The 17,335-nt window shown below is 35.7% G+C and overlaps 2 protein-coding genes across 3 annotated transcripts in view; one reads left to right on the forward strand and one right to left on the reverse strand.

Moving 5' to 3' along the window:
- Positions 1 to 16,962, reverse strand: part of TDRD9 (tudor domain containing 9) — a 236,276-nt gene extending 219,314 nt beyond the window's left edge. Inside the window, exon 1 of the mRNA XM_007473479.3 lies at positions 16,247 to 16,962. Coding sequence (XP_007473541.2) covers positions 16,247 to 16,821 — 575 coding nt within the window. The 5' untranslated portion in view covers positions 16,822 to 16,962. The remainder of the gene's footprint in view (positions 1 to 16,246) is intronic.
- On the forward strand, positions 7,389 to 9,938 carry RD3L (RD3 like). 2 transcript variants are annotated; one of them, XM_056811183.1, is made up of 3 exons: positions 7,389 to 7,822; positions 8,228 to 8,535; positions 9,182 to 9,938. In XM_056811183.1, the coding sequence occupies exons 2-3, from the start codon at positions 8,237 to 8,239 to the stop codon at positions 9,477 to 9,479; spliced, it is 597 nt and encodes a 198-aa protein (XP_056667161.1). In that variant the 5' UTR covers positions 7,389 to 7,822; positions 8,228 to 8,236; the 3' UTR covers positions 9,480 to 9,938. The 2 variants fall into 2 exon arrangements, with proteins under 2 accessions (XP_056667161.1, XP_056667162.1); XM_056811184.1 differs by lacking the exon at positions 7,389 to 7,822 and having other exon boundaries at positions 7,876 to 8,535.
- Positions 16,963 to 17,335: the final 373 nt, after the last annotated feature.

Raw genomic sequence — 17,335 nt, forward strand, 5'->3', positions numbered from 1 at the left:
AATAATGCATGGAAATAATCAAATAAAATACTATAAAATTAAAAAAAATAAAAGCCTTCCTTAGGAAAAAAAAAGAAAATGGTAACTATGTTGGCTTAAATTAAAAAAAAAAAAGTATTACCAATAAAAGGGACAAAAGAGCCAATACTATATTTTACGTTTCTGGATATATTGCTTTTTTACTCCACAAAGTCAGACACTAACATGAATACAATATGAACAACAACTCGATACTGAATATTCTCTGCAAAGTTCCTTTGTTCACTTAGAAGATAAGTTTGAAAATCTTTATATTTTGCAACATTCATAGTATACTTTCTTTTTTCTCTCAAGTTGAACTAGACAGTCATCGTCCTTTTCCTTTTCTTTTTTTTGTTTAGTTTGTGTTTGTTTCTGCCGTCTACCTATCTTATCCATATAAAACAGACTGCAGAGTTTAGGAATCGAATAGTCTTTTTATGAGAGATGCTGGACAATTGAAGATAAAATTGTCTATAATGGTTACTGTATCTTCCACCTTTACAAATGGCTTTTGGAGTCTTCTTTTTGTTTTCTGTTAAGTTATTTCTCAATCTCTATTGATGTTCTTTGTTTCTTAATCATATAGTTCTTTTTTCCCTTTGTCAAGATAGCATTTTAAATCATCAATATGAAGAATTTCCACTTTCCAGAATGAAGTATTTGACAGTATTATTATTGGATAGTGTAAACTGAAGCACAAACTTTATTGAACTTACGTCTCTCTTTCCCCAAGGGGAACAAACACCTTGGGGCACTGAGACCCCCTGGAGACCTCCATTCTACTTTTCCAGAATAGGAAGATAACCAAGAGATATATTAATGCAAATACAATTTATAAGAAAAAGTAACAACAAAACTCTAAAAGCTGGACACCTTAATATGTCCTCTTTCAGACTTAGACAGGTCTAACAAAAAGGTTAACTAAAAGGAAGGACAGGAACAGAGTTTTTAAAAACTTAGACATAATGGCTTTCTGTCAATTAATGAATGGAAATACAAAGGATTATGAGATTTTTCTAAACTGTGCAAGACATATTTAAAATTAAAATGTAAATCAGGACATTAAAAACTTACAAATATGGAAAAGCCAACATATTAAACATATTCTTCTTTTCTGACAACACAATTAAAATTATATTCAATAAAGCCCCCTTGAAAGAAAGATAAAAATAAAGTCAAATAATTTAATAAAGAATTACTAGGCCAAAAGTCATATCACAGAAACAATAGAAAATTTCATGAAAGAAAATGGCAAAAGAGAAGCGAACCAGAACTTCTGAGATACAACTAAACAGTACTTACAACAGGGAAATATAAAAGAAAGGGAAGAAAGAGAGAAGGAAGGGAACCAGTGAGGAAGATAATGGAGGGATAATCCTAAGCAAAGCAAATGCTAAATAATTATATAAAAATATTGATAGCTCTTTTTTTGGTGAGAAGGAATTTTAAACTGAGGGGCTGCCCCTCAATTGGAGAATGGATAAACAAATGATAGTATATAAATGACATGTAATATTCATATATATTGAAGGGCATGATTTCATGGAAATCTGTGAAGATTTATGTGAACTGATACAAAGTGAAAAAGAACAGAAACAGGAAGACAATTTATACAGTGAAAGAAATCTGTAAATATAAACAACTTATTCTAGAGGACTAATGATGATGCACGCTATTCTTCCAAAAGGTGGAAGATTCAGAGTGAACAGGATAGGTTTTTTAACATAGCCATTAAGGAAATGTGTTTTATTTGCAATATATATAGATATGTATTTTATTTTTCAATTAAGAATAGGAGGAAGAGAAGGTAAACTTTTGCTGATTGAAAAATAATTTTAGGTATTTTTTTAAGAAGTAAATATAAAATACAGAATAGATAAAAAGTAATTTCTAACACAGAAGAGTGCAACATTAGCACAACTGGGATAGAGTAGGGAATCAGACTATACTTTCTATAAAATAGCATTTGAAATAGACTTTAAAGAAGGCTTCTTATATACAATGTAGTAGAGGTAAAAAGGAAGTGAATTTTGGACATGGGAGGCAAGATTTGGAATATAATGTATACAATGGAATAGAAAATAAGCCAGTTTTGCTATAAAATATAACACACTGAAGAGAATAATTTGCAATCATTATGGAAAAATAAAATAGAGTCAGGACATGAAGGATTTTAAATTCTGGAGAAATGAAGCAACCAATGGGGCTTCAAGAGCAGGATATGCTTTAAGGAATATCGATTTGGCAGCTGTGTGAAAGAAGTAAAGAGCAAGAGAGAGTGGAAAAATAAAAGCCAACAATAGTCCAGGAAAAATAATGTTAATAAAAGTGAAGAAAGATACAGAATGATATGAAAGAACAGTGACATCAAATTAAGAATATTTTGGTTTTATTTTTAAGTAGATCAGGACAGATCATAGGGCTTGTAAAATCTAGAGAAGGAGTAAGCAGATAAGGCAGATTGGAAATTAGAGGTAAAGGACCAAAAGGGCAAGCTGCCTTTGGAGAATGGGTAATGGTGACATTAAAGGTACAAATATTTAGTGTTTTTCAAGACAAGGTCCTCTTACTCCAAGATTTAAATAGAGGAAGAGAAAGTGTAAGATAGTGGTGATGCAATTTCAAATATAGTATAGATCAACCAATAATGAAGGTTCTCATGGGAAAAACTAAAGATAGCCTCACATGTTCCATTGCCATCTATGCAACATCAAACAATCTAGATAAAGATCACACAAGATATTTGGTAAACTATCCTTGTCAAGGATTTAAAGGGGGACATGGGCACAAATTGCCAAAGAGAAAACAATTCAGATGAGTTTTGAACTGTACTGTTGAGGGAGTACACATGAGATTAAAAACCAATAAAGTACTTTAAAATGACATCACATGATGTCATACTTCAATGTTATTTTAATTTACATTTGATTAGCAAAGTTGAACATTTCATCAAGTGAACTTAAGAAATCTAAAAGACAGAGTAACCAAACTAACCCAAGCATGAGTCACAGATAGAACAAAGATTTAGAGACAGAAGATGGCAGTGTCATGTTGGAAGAACAAGTAGGCCGGTATAGCTCAATCATATAGGACACGAAGAAGAGTAAAGTGGAATGAACCTAGAACAGTAGAATGGGGCCAAGTTCTAAAGAGCTTATTAAAGGTCAGAGGATAAGCAGAAACTAGATTTTATTGATTGAAGGAAAGGGAGAATGGGTTTATGTGGTCAGACTGGTAAATTCTAGGAAAATCATGATTGCTGGGCAGTGGATGAATTGGACTGGGGAGAGGCAAAAGCAGGGAGATTAAATAGAAAATTCCATGTTGGCTATATGAGTGGAAAGAAGAAGGGTAAGGGAACAAGAATTTACATAGCACCTACTATGAGCCAGGCATTATACTAAGCACTTTACAAATATCTCATTTGATTGTCTCAACAACTCTTTAATGTAATTGCTCTTATCACCATTTTACAGTTGAGGAAACTGAGGTAAACAGTAGTTAAGTGACTTGACCGGGTCACACAAATAGGAAGGGTGTAAGACCAAATTTGAACTTGGGTCTTCTTCCTCTCCAGATCCAAAGCTCTAGACACTACACTCACTACCTGGCTGGCTGTCCTAAGAGGACTTATAGGAGAGATGTGAGAGTAGAAATAAGATTTGTCAATTGATAAGGTATATGGGATTGAGTGAAAGTGAAGAGTTGAGAAAGACATCAAGTTTGCAATCCTGATTGACTAGAAGGATGGTAGAATTCTTAATAGTAATAGGAAAGTTCAGAAGAAGAGAGGGAATTAGAGAAAGTTAATCAAGTTCTGTTCTGGATACTTTTATTTTGAGATACCTATAATCAGTTTGAGATGTTAAAAAAGACAGTTGGTCATGACTAATATGGAAGTGTTTTGCAATAATGAATATGTATAATTTCTATCAAATTGCTTGCCTTTTCAATGAGGGTAGAGAGTAGAGAGAAAGAAAGAATTTGGAAATCAAAATTTTTTTCTATTTTTACATGTAATGAGGGAAATATTTTTAAAAGAATGAAAGCATTGTAAAAAATACACATGTAGTTTTCTAACTTCAAAAAATAAATAAAATATCAATTTTTTTAAATGAGAGTTGATGCAGGACTGTAGCTAAAAGATGAGAATCATATGCAGGGAGATAAATGAATCATGGGAGCTGATGAGATAATACAAAGCAAAAAGAGAAGAGGCCACAGGAGAAGTTAACAGGAGCTCCCAACTAAAGAAATTCCTATTGATATAGATTCACAGGTCAAACAGTAAGTCAATAAACATACCCAAAGGCACATATAAACTAATTTTGGAAGGAAAAGAGAGCACTAATAGCTCAAGAGAAGGGAAGAAAGCTAAGGAAAGGCTTCATGTCCAAGCAAGCAACTGAGCTTAGCCTTGAAAGGAAAGAGCTTCTAAGAGGCAGAGGTGAGAAAAACTATTGTTTCCTCCCTTGGTTTCTGAGACACTGCTCTATTCTGGTCCTACCCATCTCACTATTCCTTTTCTGTTCTTTGGCTAGATCAGCATCCATCGCCCAAGCTACAATTTTGTGTTTCCCCAAGACAAAGAAAGCCCTCTTCTCAGTTTCCCCTCTACATTCAAATTTTTATTGGTCTCCTTAGTTTCATGGAATCAGTCCTCTCCTTATAGAAGGTTTCCTCTATATAAGCATTCCTAATTTCTCCCCAACTCTAATACTGCCTGGAAAATATCTCTAACTGGTTGTCCTCTCAGCATTTGAAACTCAACATGTCCAAAACAAAATCGATTATCTTTTCCTTCCCTCCCATTCCCCACAATCAAACTTGCTCTTCTTTCCCTTGTTTCTGTGGAAGGTAACCTCATCCCCCCCTTATTAATTTTTAGGATCTCCCCTTTCAATATCTCAAATTCTAAAATAATTATTTGCTTCAGAGGTTAATAATTATAAATTTCTCCATATTGGAATAGGCAGTTTCTCCTTGTGTATTATTGTCCATTTTTGATGACTACAAAAGTTCTCTAAAATTAATTACTCAAAATACAGTGTTTTTCATCTTTTTCAGTGTTTTAATCTAGAAGATCAATTATACTAAGGTTTACGCCTCTTGCTATTCTCTAAATCTGTTTGGGAACAAACAGATGCACAACATCTCATGAATATTTCTTAGTTGTTTTTTAAGACCTATTATATTCTAAGATTATACTTTAATTTTATCTAATGGTCTTCACTCTATTTTGCTACTTGTTATTCCCATTAATGTTTTTAACTCTTAGGTACAGTATTAATTTATATTTTGCAACTGTTCTTTTTTTAAACCCTTACTTTCTGTATTAGTAACAATTGTGGGGTTGTGACTTGCCCAAGGTCACACAGCTAAGAAGGGTCTTAGCTAGCTTGAATTTGAACCCAGGTCTTCCTGTCTGGAGATCTGGCACTCTATCTACAGAAAAAACAAATCACATTTTCTTTTATTGAATTATACAGACTTCCTTTAATACATTCATTATCCAATTTATGATATCTTTTGGTACTTCTATCCCAACCAGCAATGTTTCAACTAGAAAAGAATCTTAAGGCTAAGGGTTAAGGACTTACACATACATACACAAACATATGCATGTATGGATGTCTGTATACAGGTATAAAAATGCATAGTGTTTGTACATATACATAAACCTGTGTAAATATACATATATACACAGATATATCCCTACAATACACCCACTTTGGGGTGTATGGGGTGCTCAGAGAGGAGTAATATCTTTGGTATGGAGGGCTTGTCGTGCCCTCCTAGGGCAGCTCTCCAGCCTCTGACCCCCACCTGACACCCAGTTCTCACCTGTAGCTCCCAGTAGCTGCTAGCATGCAGCAGCGGCCACACCCCGGGCAATGGCTTCGACAGGCCGGCTAAACCTTGTGAGGGTAGCCATCGACCCCTGGTGAACCAGGGCTTTGCTCACCCAGCATGTGAAGACTGTTTCAGCAGAACAGGCAGAAGAAACCAATAAGAAGGTTAAAAGGCTGAGATGGCGATGCAGCAAGGCACTGTGGAGTGCTTAGGGCGTGGAGCACCAAAGACAACATGGCCACCCAATGCAGCCGAGGAAGTCTCCAGGTATAACGACTTTTCATGCCACTGGACCCAGGCTTCCAATGCCGAGAGAGTGGGCCTGTCTCTGTGCATCAACTTTTCCACTTAAATCTCCTTCGTGCACAAAGACAATGGTCATTCTCGGTCACCGAGAGACTACCACTATACTATACACCCACTTTAGGAATATTCTACCCTATTATACTTCTGATATAAATTACACATTTTCAGGAAAAAAATAGCAGCAACAAGATAGTTTAAAGAAAGAGGTGGCAAGAGCCATTTAAATTTTATCAGAAAATTTGGTAGGACATTTCTGTCATTATAAACCCAACTCCCTTTCCTTTTTCATAGTACCATGTACAATGCAATGTGAAAACCTTCCTGCTGAATATAATGAATCCTGACATCTGAATTTTCCCAAAGTACAAGTAATATCAGCTATAGTAATGGCCACACATCATTCTTTATGTTGCATGACATTTAGGTCTGCTTACACAATGCCTGCTGTTCCATAGTTCAATTAAACACACAGAGAAAAAAAGTAATAAAGAGAAAATGCTTTCAAAAGAAAAGACCTTCTCAACAAGGTGGTATCACAGTGACCTTTACAACCTATAATATATTTCCCTATAAAATTTAAAGAATTCCAAAGAACAAATATAAAAAAATCTAGCATTTTACCTCTAATTCTCAAAGAAGAAAATATACTGTGACAAAGTTTAATATTCTAAGTCTTAGTATTCATTTCTGATATGACTAATGAACGCATTTCAAATTCTAATATTCTTACTCTTAAGTATTATAATGGCTTATATAATGACTTATCTTACTTTTAAAAGGATTTAAAGTACATACTCTATATTTCAAAATTACATCTTAAAATATTTGAAATGTTAAAGAACAGTTTAAATATATTAACAAAATAATTACTAGTTTTGGGGAAAAATGCACACAAGTTACTAAAAAAATCACATGAATGGCTGCCTGATCAGTATTCTTTAACTCTACTCACTAAAAATGAGTTTTCACAGTATTTCACTGGCAAGGGGCTACTATAATTTATTTTTCAAGTTTTAATAAGAAAGTCTGACTTGCTTTTCCATCTTTAATTAAAGGAGATAGTGACCTGGCTTTCAAATGGCCTGAAAGTTTAGCAACAGAATAAAAGCAACATGGTTATTTTTAGAGCTCTACAGGCATAAAAATACAGCACTAAACTGTGACCTACAGCTATGCACAGCAAAGCATCACATCATGCGACAGTCTTCACTTTAGCTAGGAGCACATCTGGAGTTGCTTCAGACTACTGTTATTCATCTCACTACCAACAATTTATTGGCAAGCATTTTGAAACAAATATCTGTATCTGTACCTCCTTGTTTCAGATTGCTTTCTTAAGCAAAACTACATACAAAAGGTAGGAGATCTTAATGGACTTCATGGAGAATAAAGTCAGTTGTTTTTTTATATCAAACAAGATGAATTAAGCAGAAGCCTCATCAACAAAGAAACCAAAACCATATTCCCAACAAAGAAAATAATTTATCAAGAATTCAGCTTAAAAGATTAATTAAACAAGGCAAGCTGCTTCTTTCCACAGTGAACGTATCCAAGAGAACGAGATATGAATGAATAAAATTTCTACCTCAAACAAAACTCCTCTGAACTACAACCACTCAACTGGACAGTAACAACTTAACAGGTATGTTTTCTTGTTTTTTCTTTACAAAATATAGATAAAAGCTTATTCTTAGCTAATCCCCTCCTAAACAATATTTTTTACTAGTACTTTGTAGCAAGAACATATTACCAGTTATTTTAAAAATTGTTAAATTGGAATAATTGTAGTGGGAAAAAATGTTTAACTGTACTAACAACCTATTAATGGGGACAAAACCTAAGTGCATTAAGATTTTTAAGCCTGTTGTGACAAAATTGGGTTACATATTGGAAGATTTCATAATTTACTTTTTCCAATCTTATTTTGAACTCGTACAATCAACTATTGTTCTATGATGACAAACCCACTCTAAATTTATCAGACATCCAAGTCTGTCCTGGAGTCTATTATGCAATTAACAAATATATATATATATGATTTTTCCAGATTAAAAAAATGCCACTTTTTAGCTGGATGAAGTGGTCAAAAAAAGGTTCCCATAAATCCACACACTATCCAGGCTCAGATGTAGTAACAAAGACTCTGCTTCGGGAACTGACATGGCATCTCAAAGAACGTGAGAGATTAGTACAAGAGATTGAAAATGAACAAAAAGTTAAAAAAACTGGTATGGACTATAACTGGCTAAAAAACTATCAGAATCCCCAAGCAACCATCCCAGCTACTGAACAAAGACAGCTTGAAGTTCTCTGCTCACAAGTTCAACCTTGCCAGACTGGAACTATTCTCAGCAGGTACAAATACAGGATTCTTTTTTTAATATGCTTACAGACATTAGTACTAAATTCCTTAACTACTTAGACTGGAAATTCTAAGCAATTAAGAAATTTATTTAGCCATATTTAGCAACCAAAAAGTCCCTGTGGACAAAGTGATTTTTATAACTTTTCCCCCTTCAAAAAACATGGTTTGTTCTTTTCTGTATAACAAGTATTACCTTCTGCACAAAGTTTCTACACCATTACTGGTTCTATATTCATATTAATTCAAGCTTAGAAATTAATCATTTATATCATAATCCTACAGGTATCTTAATGGTTTCATATTAATTTTTTTTAATTCTGCTTTCCTAGTAATTACTTTAATTTCAGAAATCTTTCACTGAAATTGTTGCATAAGGTTTTAAAAAGGGCCACATAAAAAGAATAAAAGAACAGGAACTCATGCCCTTTCTATATAAAAAATACCCATCAGAGTAAAAGTCAGGTTGTATCAATAAAACATGTGAAAACTAACAAAATTTTCATGGATTTGAATCCTTCCTAAAGTTTTTTTTAAACCAAAAATCTCTTTCACTGAGACTGTGGACTTTTTTAAATGAAACTACAAATACCTTAAATATTTCAAAACTAGATATTGATTGCTAGTTTTTCCTTCTAGATTTCGAGAAGTTTTAGCAGAAAATGATGTTCTGCCATGGGAAATAGTCTACATCTTCAAGCAAGTGCTGAGAGATTTTCTAACCAATGCAGAAAAACAAAATCAACAGGAAGAACTGGAAGACACATGGAATTCAAATCACTCTATACACTTTGGAGTTCTAGGTGAAAGTACCAAGAATTCAGCTAAAGAGGAAATTCCCACTATTTCAAGTTACATTGATAAAAACACAAAAAACATGTTCCCTACATTCTCACAGAGAATATGGAATCTACCATATTACTATCCATCAACTTAAATTATTTATCATCACTCAAGTATTTATTTCTGCAATATTGAATCTGAATCCACAACATGAAATATAGCTTAGAACTCAGAAAATGTGACCTATTTCATATTTCCCTTTGTTATAAGGTCAGAAGTTTACAGTTTTATGGGTATCTTTATATTTTACATAAGGCTTATTGTTAGCTACTAAAATTGTAATGTTTTCATTTCTAAACTAAAATGTATTATGGCTCTTCTAAGTAAATGTTTGAAATATTTTCCTGTTTTCACCCATACCTTTAGCATATACTACAGAAAACAAAACTAATTTTATATACTTAAAATGGAACTAACATTTTGTGAAGTGTGTATAAAAAGGACAATTTTTTAAATTTACATAAGCAAATGTAGAATAAAATGAATGCTTTAAAATTGTAATCAATTGTATTTACAACATAACAGCAATCTAAAACACAAGCAACATCATAAAATGCATAAATTATCTCCATATTAACCTCGTTAATAGTTGGTAGTCTCCTAGAACAAAATTCACACAATATTTAACCTCAAATAACCTTCTCTGTTAGCTCAAAACAAAATGTGAAAAAAAAATCTAAAAAGTTTTAAAATTGCAATTCAGAGATTTACAATAATTCTGTGAAAGAATGCAACAAGCTCACTGAAGAACCCAAAAAGTTTTTTGCACAAAAAGACTTTGCACAAAGGTCAGCAAATATAAATTATTTGATTATGTCTATAAACAAGCATGTAAACAAAAAATATATAAATTCCCAAATTAAGGACAAGCTTCAATTTCTCCCTTACCAAATGCAAAATTTTGGTTTTGCTTGAATTAAATCTCAAATCTATTAATATAATAAATGTGTCCACTAAGCCAGGCCTCAACAAAAATTAAGATGACTAATATAAATAAGTTTGAGGTAGATCCAAAAATCTAAAAGAAATTTCATATTTTAACATCATCTCTCAGTATTTTTTCACCAACTCTTTCTGAAGCAGTCTAAAAGTCTTTGAGGAAAACAGAGGTCCATGGCCTTCTGATGTAAGCCCCTAAAAAAGGAGGCATTTTGGAGCATTTACTACACCTTTCCAGATCTCCACTTCTTCATCTCTAAAACTAGATTTTGTATGAAAGTCTCCAGTACTTCCCAGCTTTGAAATGAAAAAGGTAGAGAATGCAACCCTGTAAGAGAGCATGGATCACTTCACCCTGATTGCCTAGACCTTACTGCTTTATCAATTCTAAAACAGAAGGTAATAGTTTTTTTTGTTTTTTGGTTGTTGTTTTTTTAAATATGGGCACAAAAAAAATGTAGATGGCTCAAGTCTGTTCTGAGGACTGCATCTATATAATGGCACTAGAATACTCCATCCCTCCATGTACTGTGCCATCTCAGACAAAAAAAATGTCTAAATGAAGCCTGATCTATGACCCATCTATTGAAAAAGTTTTTCTAACAATTCAGACAGTCACAGATATTTGCCAACAAGGCTTTATAAAAGCTTTCCTATTTCCTAGATCATAAACAAGATCTTTAAAAAATTAATTGTAGGAGCAGCTGGGTGGCTCAGTGGATTGAGAGTCAGGCCCAGAGATGGGAGGTCCTGGGTTCAAATATGACCTCAGCACTTTCTAGCTGGGTGACCCTGGGCTGCCTAGCCCTTATCACTCTTCTATCTTAGAACCAATACACAGTAGTGATTCTAAGAAGGTAACAGTTTTAAAAATTTAATTGTATTTACTCCGACTTGATAAGACTTTATAGCATAATAAAGGAGGCAGATTCTGTCTCCTTAAAATTTCCCTCTTGGTCCTAGAAAGAGGACTTTGGGGCAATGAGAAAAAAAGATCAATGGAAAGAAGTTGTAAAGACCTGATTTAGGCTCAAAATAAGGATACATTTCCTACCAACTAAAAGGGGAATGGATTTCCTCATGCTCTGTGTTGTTAGAGTTCTTGAAATAGAAGAGGAAAGATTACTACTTAAATCTCCTTTATACATTCTTATAAAGGTAGTATTTGGACAAGACGCTCTCCAAAATTTTTTCAAGCTCAGATCCTATAATTCTAGTCCTAATCACTATCACCATAGCATTTTTTTTATACTAACCTGGTGTCATTTTGTATTAGAAGTATGGAGGTGGATCAGGGAAATTCCTTACCAACAAATCAACTTACTTTGTTATACTGACTTGGAATTTCCTTAGTTCTTAATAAGTACTCTTTATATAGTAGTGCTTAATAAATGTTCAGTGAAGTTGAACTGCATGACAATGTAAAAAGTCTTAAATAGAATAAAAATTAGTTATTTGCTAATCAAAAAATTTTGATTGAATTTAAAATGACCAACATTTAAGTTAACTTTCTCAGAATATCTAAGCTTAGATATTCTAAACCCTAAAGAATGACCAAGATAATTAAAAGAGACATTAAAGCAATTTTCTCATAACTTTCATCCCAAAGTTTAAAGAAAAAGAAAATGGCCATGTAGGAAAATATACAAAATTTCATAAGATGTATTTCTTATATTTTAGGCATTCTAAGGCAAAGCTAAATATTTCTGAGCATCCTCTAGTGTAAAAGTTCTCAAAGCCCATTGGGTTAAATAAATATTTGGAAGAACCCTTATAGTAAAATCCTACAAAATTATTTTCATACCTATTAAAATAACATGTAGTTCTTTTTTTTTAAAGCTGTTTCAGGTTTTATAAGGTGTTTCAGGTTTCCTTACAGCACAATGAGTAACACTGCTCTAGTGCATCTTTTGTATATCAATAAAACCATTTCAACTTAGCTTTTTAAAATATTATGTAAAAGGTATAACTACATTTGGAAAAGGAATCACAATTAAAAGGTATACTTACAGACACGTTTTGGGGATTTTGCTCTTAGGGGGGAAAAGGGGTGGGTCATAATCTTGGATTCATGAAGCAGACTTCAGTAAGTAAACTCCCTCTATAAAAGCAGTAAGAATCTAGTTGAGATTATAGAACGAATTTTGGTGGACAACGGAGATTCAAGATTTCCTCTAGCTTCATTAAGCAGTACTGGTAGGAGCAAAGGCAGAAGATGATGGGAGTAACCTAAGGCTGAAGGCTGCCATGATTTAGCAGTAGGATTAAGAGACAAGAAGGAATTCAAGAGAAGAGGAGAGTGTACAGTTAAAGGGTCAAGATGGAGAAAGAGAATATAGCTACTGCTGGTATACTGGGTTGAGAAAGAACTGAGGCGTCAAGTGGCTGGTGGTCATAATGAGGATGAAAAACAGGATTCAGAGTTACAAGGAAGACAGTGAAGGATTGTAAAGAGATTGTGATCAGATAAGGGAATTTCAGAGTTGAACATGGAAGCTAGAATGGGCCAGAGGCAGGACTTGAACCCCAGGTTTTCTCAACTAAGGCTGACTATCCACTACTCAACACTACCTCTAATTGCAAAAGGAATCATTTAAAGAGTTTCAAAGCAGTTTTGTAGACTATAACGATTTTACGTAATCCATCGTTTTTGACTTATTAGAAAACAATCAAATTCCAAGTAACTTCTCTGACCTGTAACACTTTAAAGGGGAGGGGGGGACTGACACTGTATTTATTATTCCTTGTCCTCCAAAGTAGAGAGCTAAAGGCAAAGGCACCTGTCTTCAAAATGGAAGCAATAGACATATGGCTATGAACCTGACTCCTAAGGAAGCTAGTACTTAATTCAGAACAGAAAAAAGTAACCAAAATGCATAGCAGCTAAGTGTTCACATCCTCTTTCTCTTCCCCTTAAGATGTTGTGAGGAAATAGAAACACAAGGAAGAATACAAAGGAAGACATAAATGGGAAAAGAGCAAAACAAGATGAGTAGCACAAGGAGGAAGGGATCCTAACAGGAACTCTATATAGCAAGGAATAGGCAATCCAATCAAACTCATCATTCAATAACTATTTAACAAGTGCAAACTCTGTGCAAAGTGCTGAACTAATACAACTGAAATGAAAAATACTTATGCTATAAAAACTTCCAAAAACTTTTAACTGCTCAATAACCATCTCCAAGGACTCTAAACTCACCTTTCATTACAACCCTCCATGGGAATCCTCCCCTTCAGTCAGATTAATCCCTAAGCAGCTCACAAACCTTGCGATTCCTACCTTCAAGAATTCAAAACTATAGTCTGATGTTTCTTGTTAACACTTTCCCACTCCTCTATGTGAACTTCTATATCTCTCACCACCTTCAAAATTTGACTAGAAATTCCCCTTCCAAACCCAACCCATTCTGATGACTCTGAATATATATTAATTTTTATTGCCAAGTAACTCTGTAAAACGTAATCTTCTGGTGCAAGGAAGATAGCACTGGATCTGCATTTCTGATGAGTGCTTCTTGTGATCCTCCTCTTTAAAATGAGAATCGTGGAACTGAGAGATGGCTTCAAACTCTCTTATTTCAGATGTTCTAAACTGTTGAGCTCCTTAAAAATGTGGACTAAATTCTTTATTCTTCATAATATCCCAACAACTCAATACTCTGCAAATAAAACTATAACTTATTATATATACACCTATAAAATAGGAATAATAAACATATGCACATTATCTAAGAAGGTTGTTGTAAGGATGTTTTCCTAGAAATGTGAATGAACTAGGTATTATCCTCAAGAATGCTGGGATAAGTTATTCAACATATTCCAAGTGGTAGAATCACTGGGTCTGTTTCTTCACCTGCAAAATGGAGAAAGGAATGAATACTATGGTACTACATAACTCAGAGTTATTGTGGAGCCATGTTTTCAAACCTTAAATTGCTATAAAAATGAAGAGATATTATATAAAAAATTCTAGATCCAAAATCACTTATAGTTCCAAGGTCTCTTTCAAGATGAATGCCCAAAGAAGAAGATATATTATTTCCAACAAACATGAATTCATCTACACAGGCCTTACAGAAGTACTGCTACTTAACTGCAAAGGTAAATTAAATGTGTCATAGAAAACATGTTTTATGTATTCTTCACTTCTACAGAAAAAAAAGCACAGTGGAAAAGGGCATAGAAAACAACTTCTTAGCACATCCTGAGACCACCAGAAATCTGGCCCCTGGTACACTAATGCCCATGACAAATTGCTCTACTTTAATCTTTAGCAAGTATAATAATAATAATTTCTCATATCCCTCACTTGAATCTCATTCATTCAAGGCAAGGCCATTTTCCCCATTACTTCTGCCAACTTTAGCAGTTAGCAAGAAGGAAATTTGAGTAGTTGCAATGAAAAAAATATTTTGTAGACTTTCAAGCACCAGAGAAATTAGTTACTTGAATCAAACTAATGTGTGTTAAATATATACCATATACAAAGTACTGTGCTTAGCAATTAAGATACTGAGTTGAAAAATGACAATAACCCTTGGACTAAGGATCTTAAAATGTAATAGGAGGGAGTAAGATAAATCCTAACTACTCAGGTTTCCTGCCATCTTGGGCAAACCACTGCCACTCTTTGGGTCTTAGTTTTCCCATGTGTAAAAAAGAAATGATTAGACCAGATAGTCTCTAAGGTCTCTATACATGTTTAAATCCTAAGGACATATATACAAATTAATATGGTGCAAGATAACATATAAGAGCAAAGAAAAATCAAAGTGCTGTGATAATCCTAAAAAGATTACACATTAAAAGGAATACAGATTTAGAACTAAAAAGGTCCTTTGAGTCATTAAATTGAAGTTCCTTATTTTACAAAGAAGGAAACAGAGGCAGAGAGAAGCAAAGTTGGTATTTGCCCAAAATCAGGAACATAGTCAAAACCAGTTTCTGTGATTACAAATTCTGTGCTCCTTCCACTGCACTGACTTCTTCTCGGGTAAATAGGATAAGAATGTCTCCAGAACTGGAAAAAGCTCAAAAGATAACTGAATGTCAGAGATGGAAAGTGTTTTTAATGATCATGGAACTTCAACATTATAAAAGGCCATAGGACTTAATATCCTCATTTTCAGAAACTGAAACAAATTCTTCGACAACCACTTTTTTATACATGTAGATACTGTGCCTGGCACTGGAGAATAAATTACAAAGAATGAAGACCCTAACCTCCAATATTATATTCTAATGGGGGAGGCAAATCTATATACTATGAAATAAATAACCTAAGTAAATTTGGAAGAAAGGGTCTAGCAATTGAGGGTGGAGAGAGAATCAAAAAAGTGCTAGTGTAGAAGACTGTACTTGAGCTGTATCTTGGAGAAAGAAGCTATGGGAGTTAAAGAACATTCTGGACAAGGAGGATGGAGTATAGGCAAGAGTGAGATGGCTAGTTTGGCTAGATCACAAACTGTAATTTGGGGAATAATGTATGCTGAATGGAGAGATAGATTGAGGCCAGGTTGTTGAGAGGCTTTAAAAAGCTAAGCAGAGGGGGCAGCTAGTTGTCTCAGTTAATTAAGAGCTAAGCCTAGAAACAGAAGGTACAAGATTCAAATTTGGCCTCATACACGTCCTAGCTGTGTTACTCTGGGCAAGTCACTTTAATCCCCATTGCCTAGCCCTTACTGCCTTGGAATCAATACATTCTATGATGGAAGGTAAGGATTTGGGGTTGTTTTTTTTTTTTTAAATATTGTGTAAAAAGAGGTAAAGGGTGGGGGGGAGTTAATAAAACCTTTCAAAAATAGGCAGCTATTTTTCCGTTACTTCTACTACGGAGTCCTTTCCCTCCTTTGCCCCCCGCCCCCACACACATACACAAACACCTCTCCATTTCCAATAAGAGTTCCCCAGGCTCCTTACCCGCCAACCACCGGGGAGGCCAAGGCTCGAACATGGGTCTGCTCGCTGCCAACGCTACCACCAGATGCTGATGTTGCCTGGTCACTGGGGGCTGGCCTTCGCACCTCTTCTCCCGATCTCACCTCGGCATCGGCCTCCACCTCTGCCTGGGCCTGGGCCTGGACCTCAGCCTCGGTCTCAGCCTCAGCCTCAGCCTCAGCCTCGACCTCAGCCTCAGCCTCAGCCTCAACCTCAGCCTCAGCCTCAACCTCGGCCTGGGCCGAGGCTGCAGCCTCAGCCTGGGCCACAGCTTCAGCTTCGGCCTCAGCTTTAGCTACAGCCTCGGCCTCGGCCTCGGCCTCAGCCTCAGCCTCAGCTTCAGCTTCAGCCACAGCCAGGGCCTCTGCCTCAGCCTCGGCCTGGGCCTGGGCCTGGGCATAAGCCTGAGCCTGAGTCTGGGCATTATAAGCCTGAGTCCCAACCCCGGGAGGCCCAGCAGGGAAGGTGGGCGGTGACCCAAGAAGTTCCACATTGGCCACTGTCTTGCCGATGGTGAACCAGTCGTTGATTTGGTCGAGGGTCAGCTTGCGCAGCATGGTCGGGGCTGGGCAGACGAAAGGGCGGACAGAGTCCAGGTGCCCAGCGGCCGGAGCACGAGCCGGGAGTCGCTCTACACCTGTGAGCTTCGGCGAGCGTCTGGAGGGAACCAAACGACTGCAGAGAAAAATACCAAGCTACCAGCCCCGCCCCACCAAGCCCCGCCCATGTGCCCCACCCCCTTCCAACGGGGCGGGGCTCCTCCCACCGCACGTGAGACACATGGTCCTATCAAGTTCTGCCCTCTCCAGCTCCAGAGTTCAAAGAAAAAGAAATCCTTGAAATTGTGGCATCTCAAAAGGCAGGCCAGAAAGAAGCTCTCAGCCCCACCCCTTCAAAGTTTATCCACTCCGCACCTGCACAACTGCGTAGTCACCCCATCCCCACCCTCCACGAGGTATCTTTGGCCACGTGCCTCTTCTGGCAATATTCTTTGAAACAACACCGGAATTCCCTCCCTTTACTGGTCATTCTTTGTTTCACTTTCTGGGCACTTACTCAGAGGACAGCCAT

Source organism: Monodelphis domestica, chromosome 1 (assembly GCF_027887165.1).
Source record: "Monodelphis domestica isolate mMonDom1 chromosome 1, mMonDom1.pri, whole genome shotgun sequence".
Taxonomy (NCBI): Eukaryota; Metazoa; Chordata; class Mammalia; order Didelphimorphia; family Didelphidae; genus Monodelphis; species Monodelphis domestica.

What these genes read in the sequence shown, in the direction of transcription:
- RD3L (XM_056811183.1), top strand. Translation starts at nt 8,237, where the DNA reads ATGCCACTTTTTAGCTGGATGAAGTGGTCAAAAAAAGGTTCCCATAAA. An exon ending in ACTGGAACTATTCTCAGCAG is followed by an intron (nt 8,536 to 9,181) that starts GTACAAATACAG and finishes TTTTCCTTCTAG; the next exon opens with ATTTCGAGAAGTTTTAGCAG.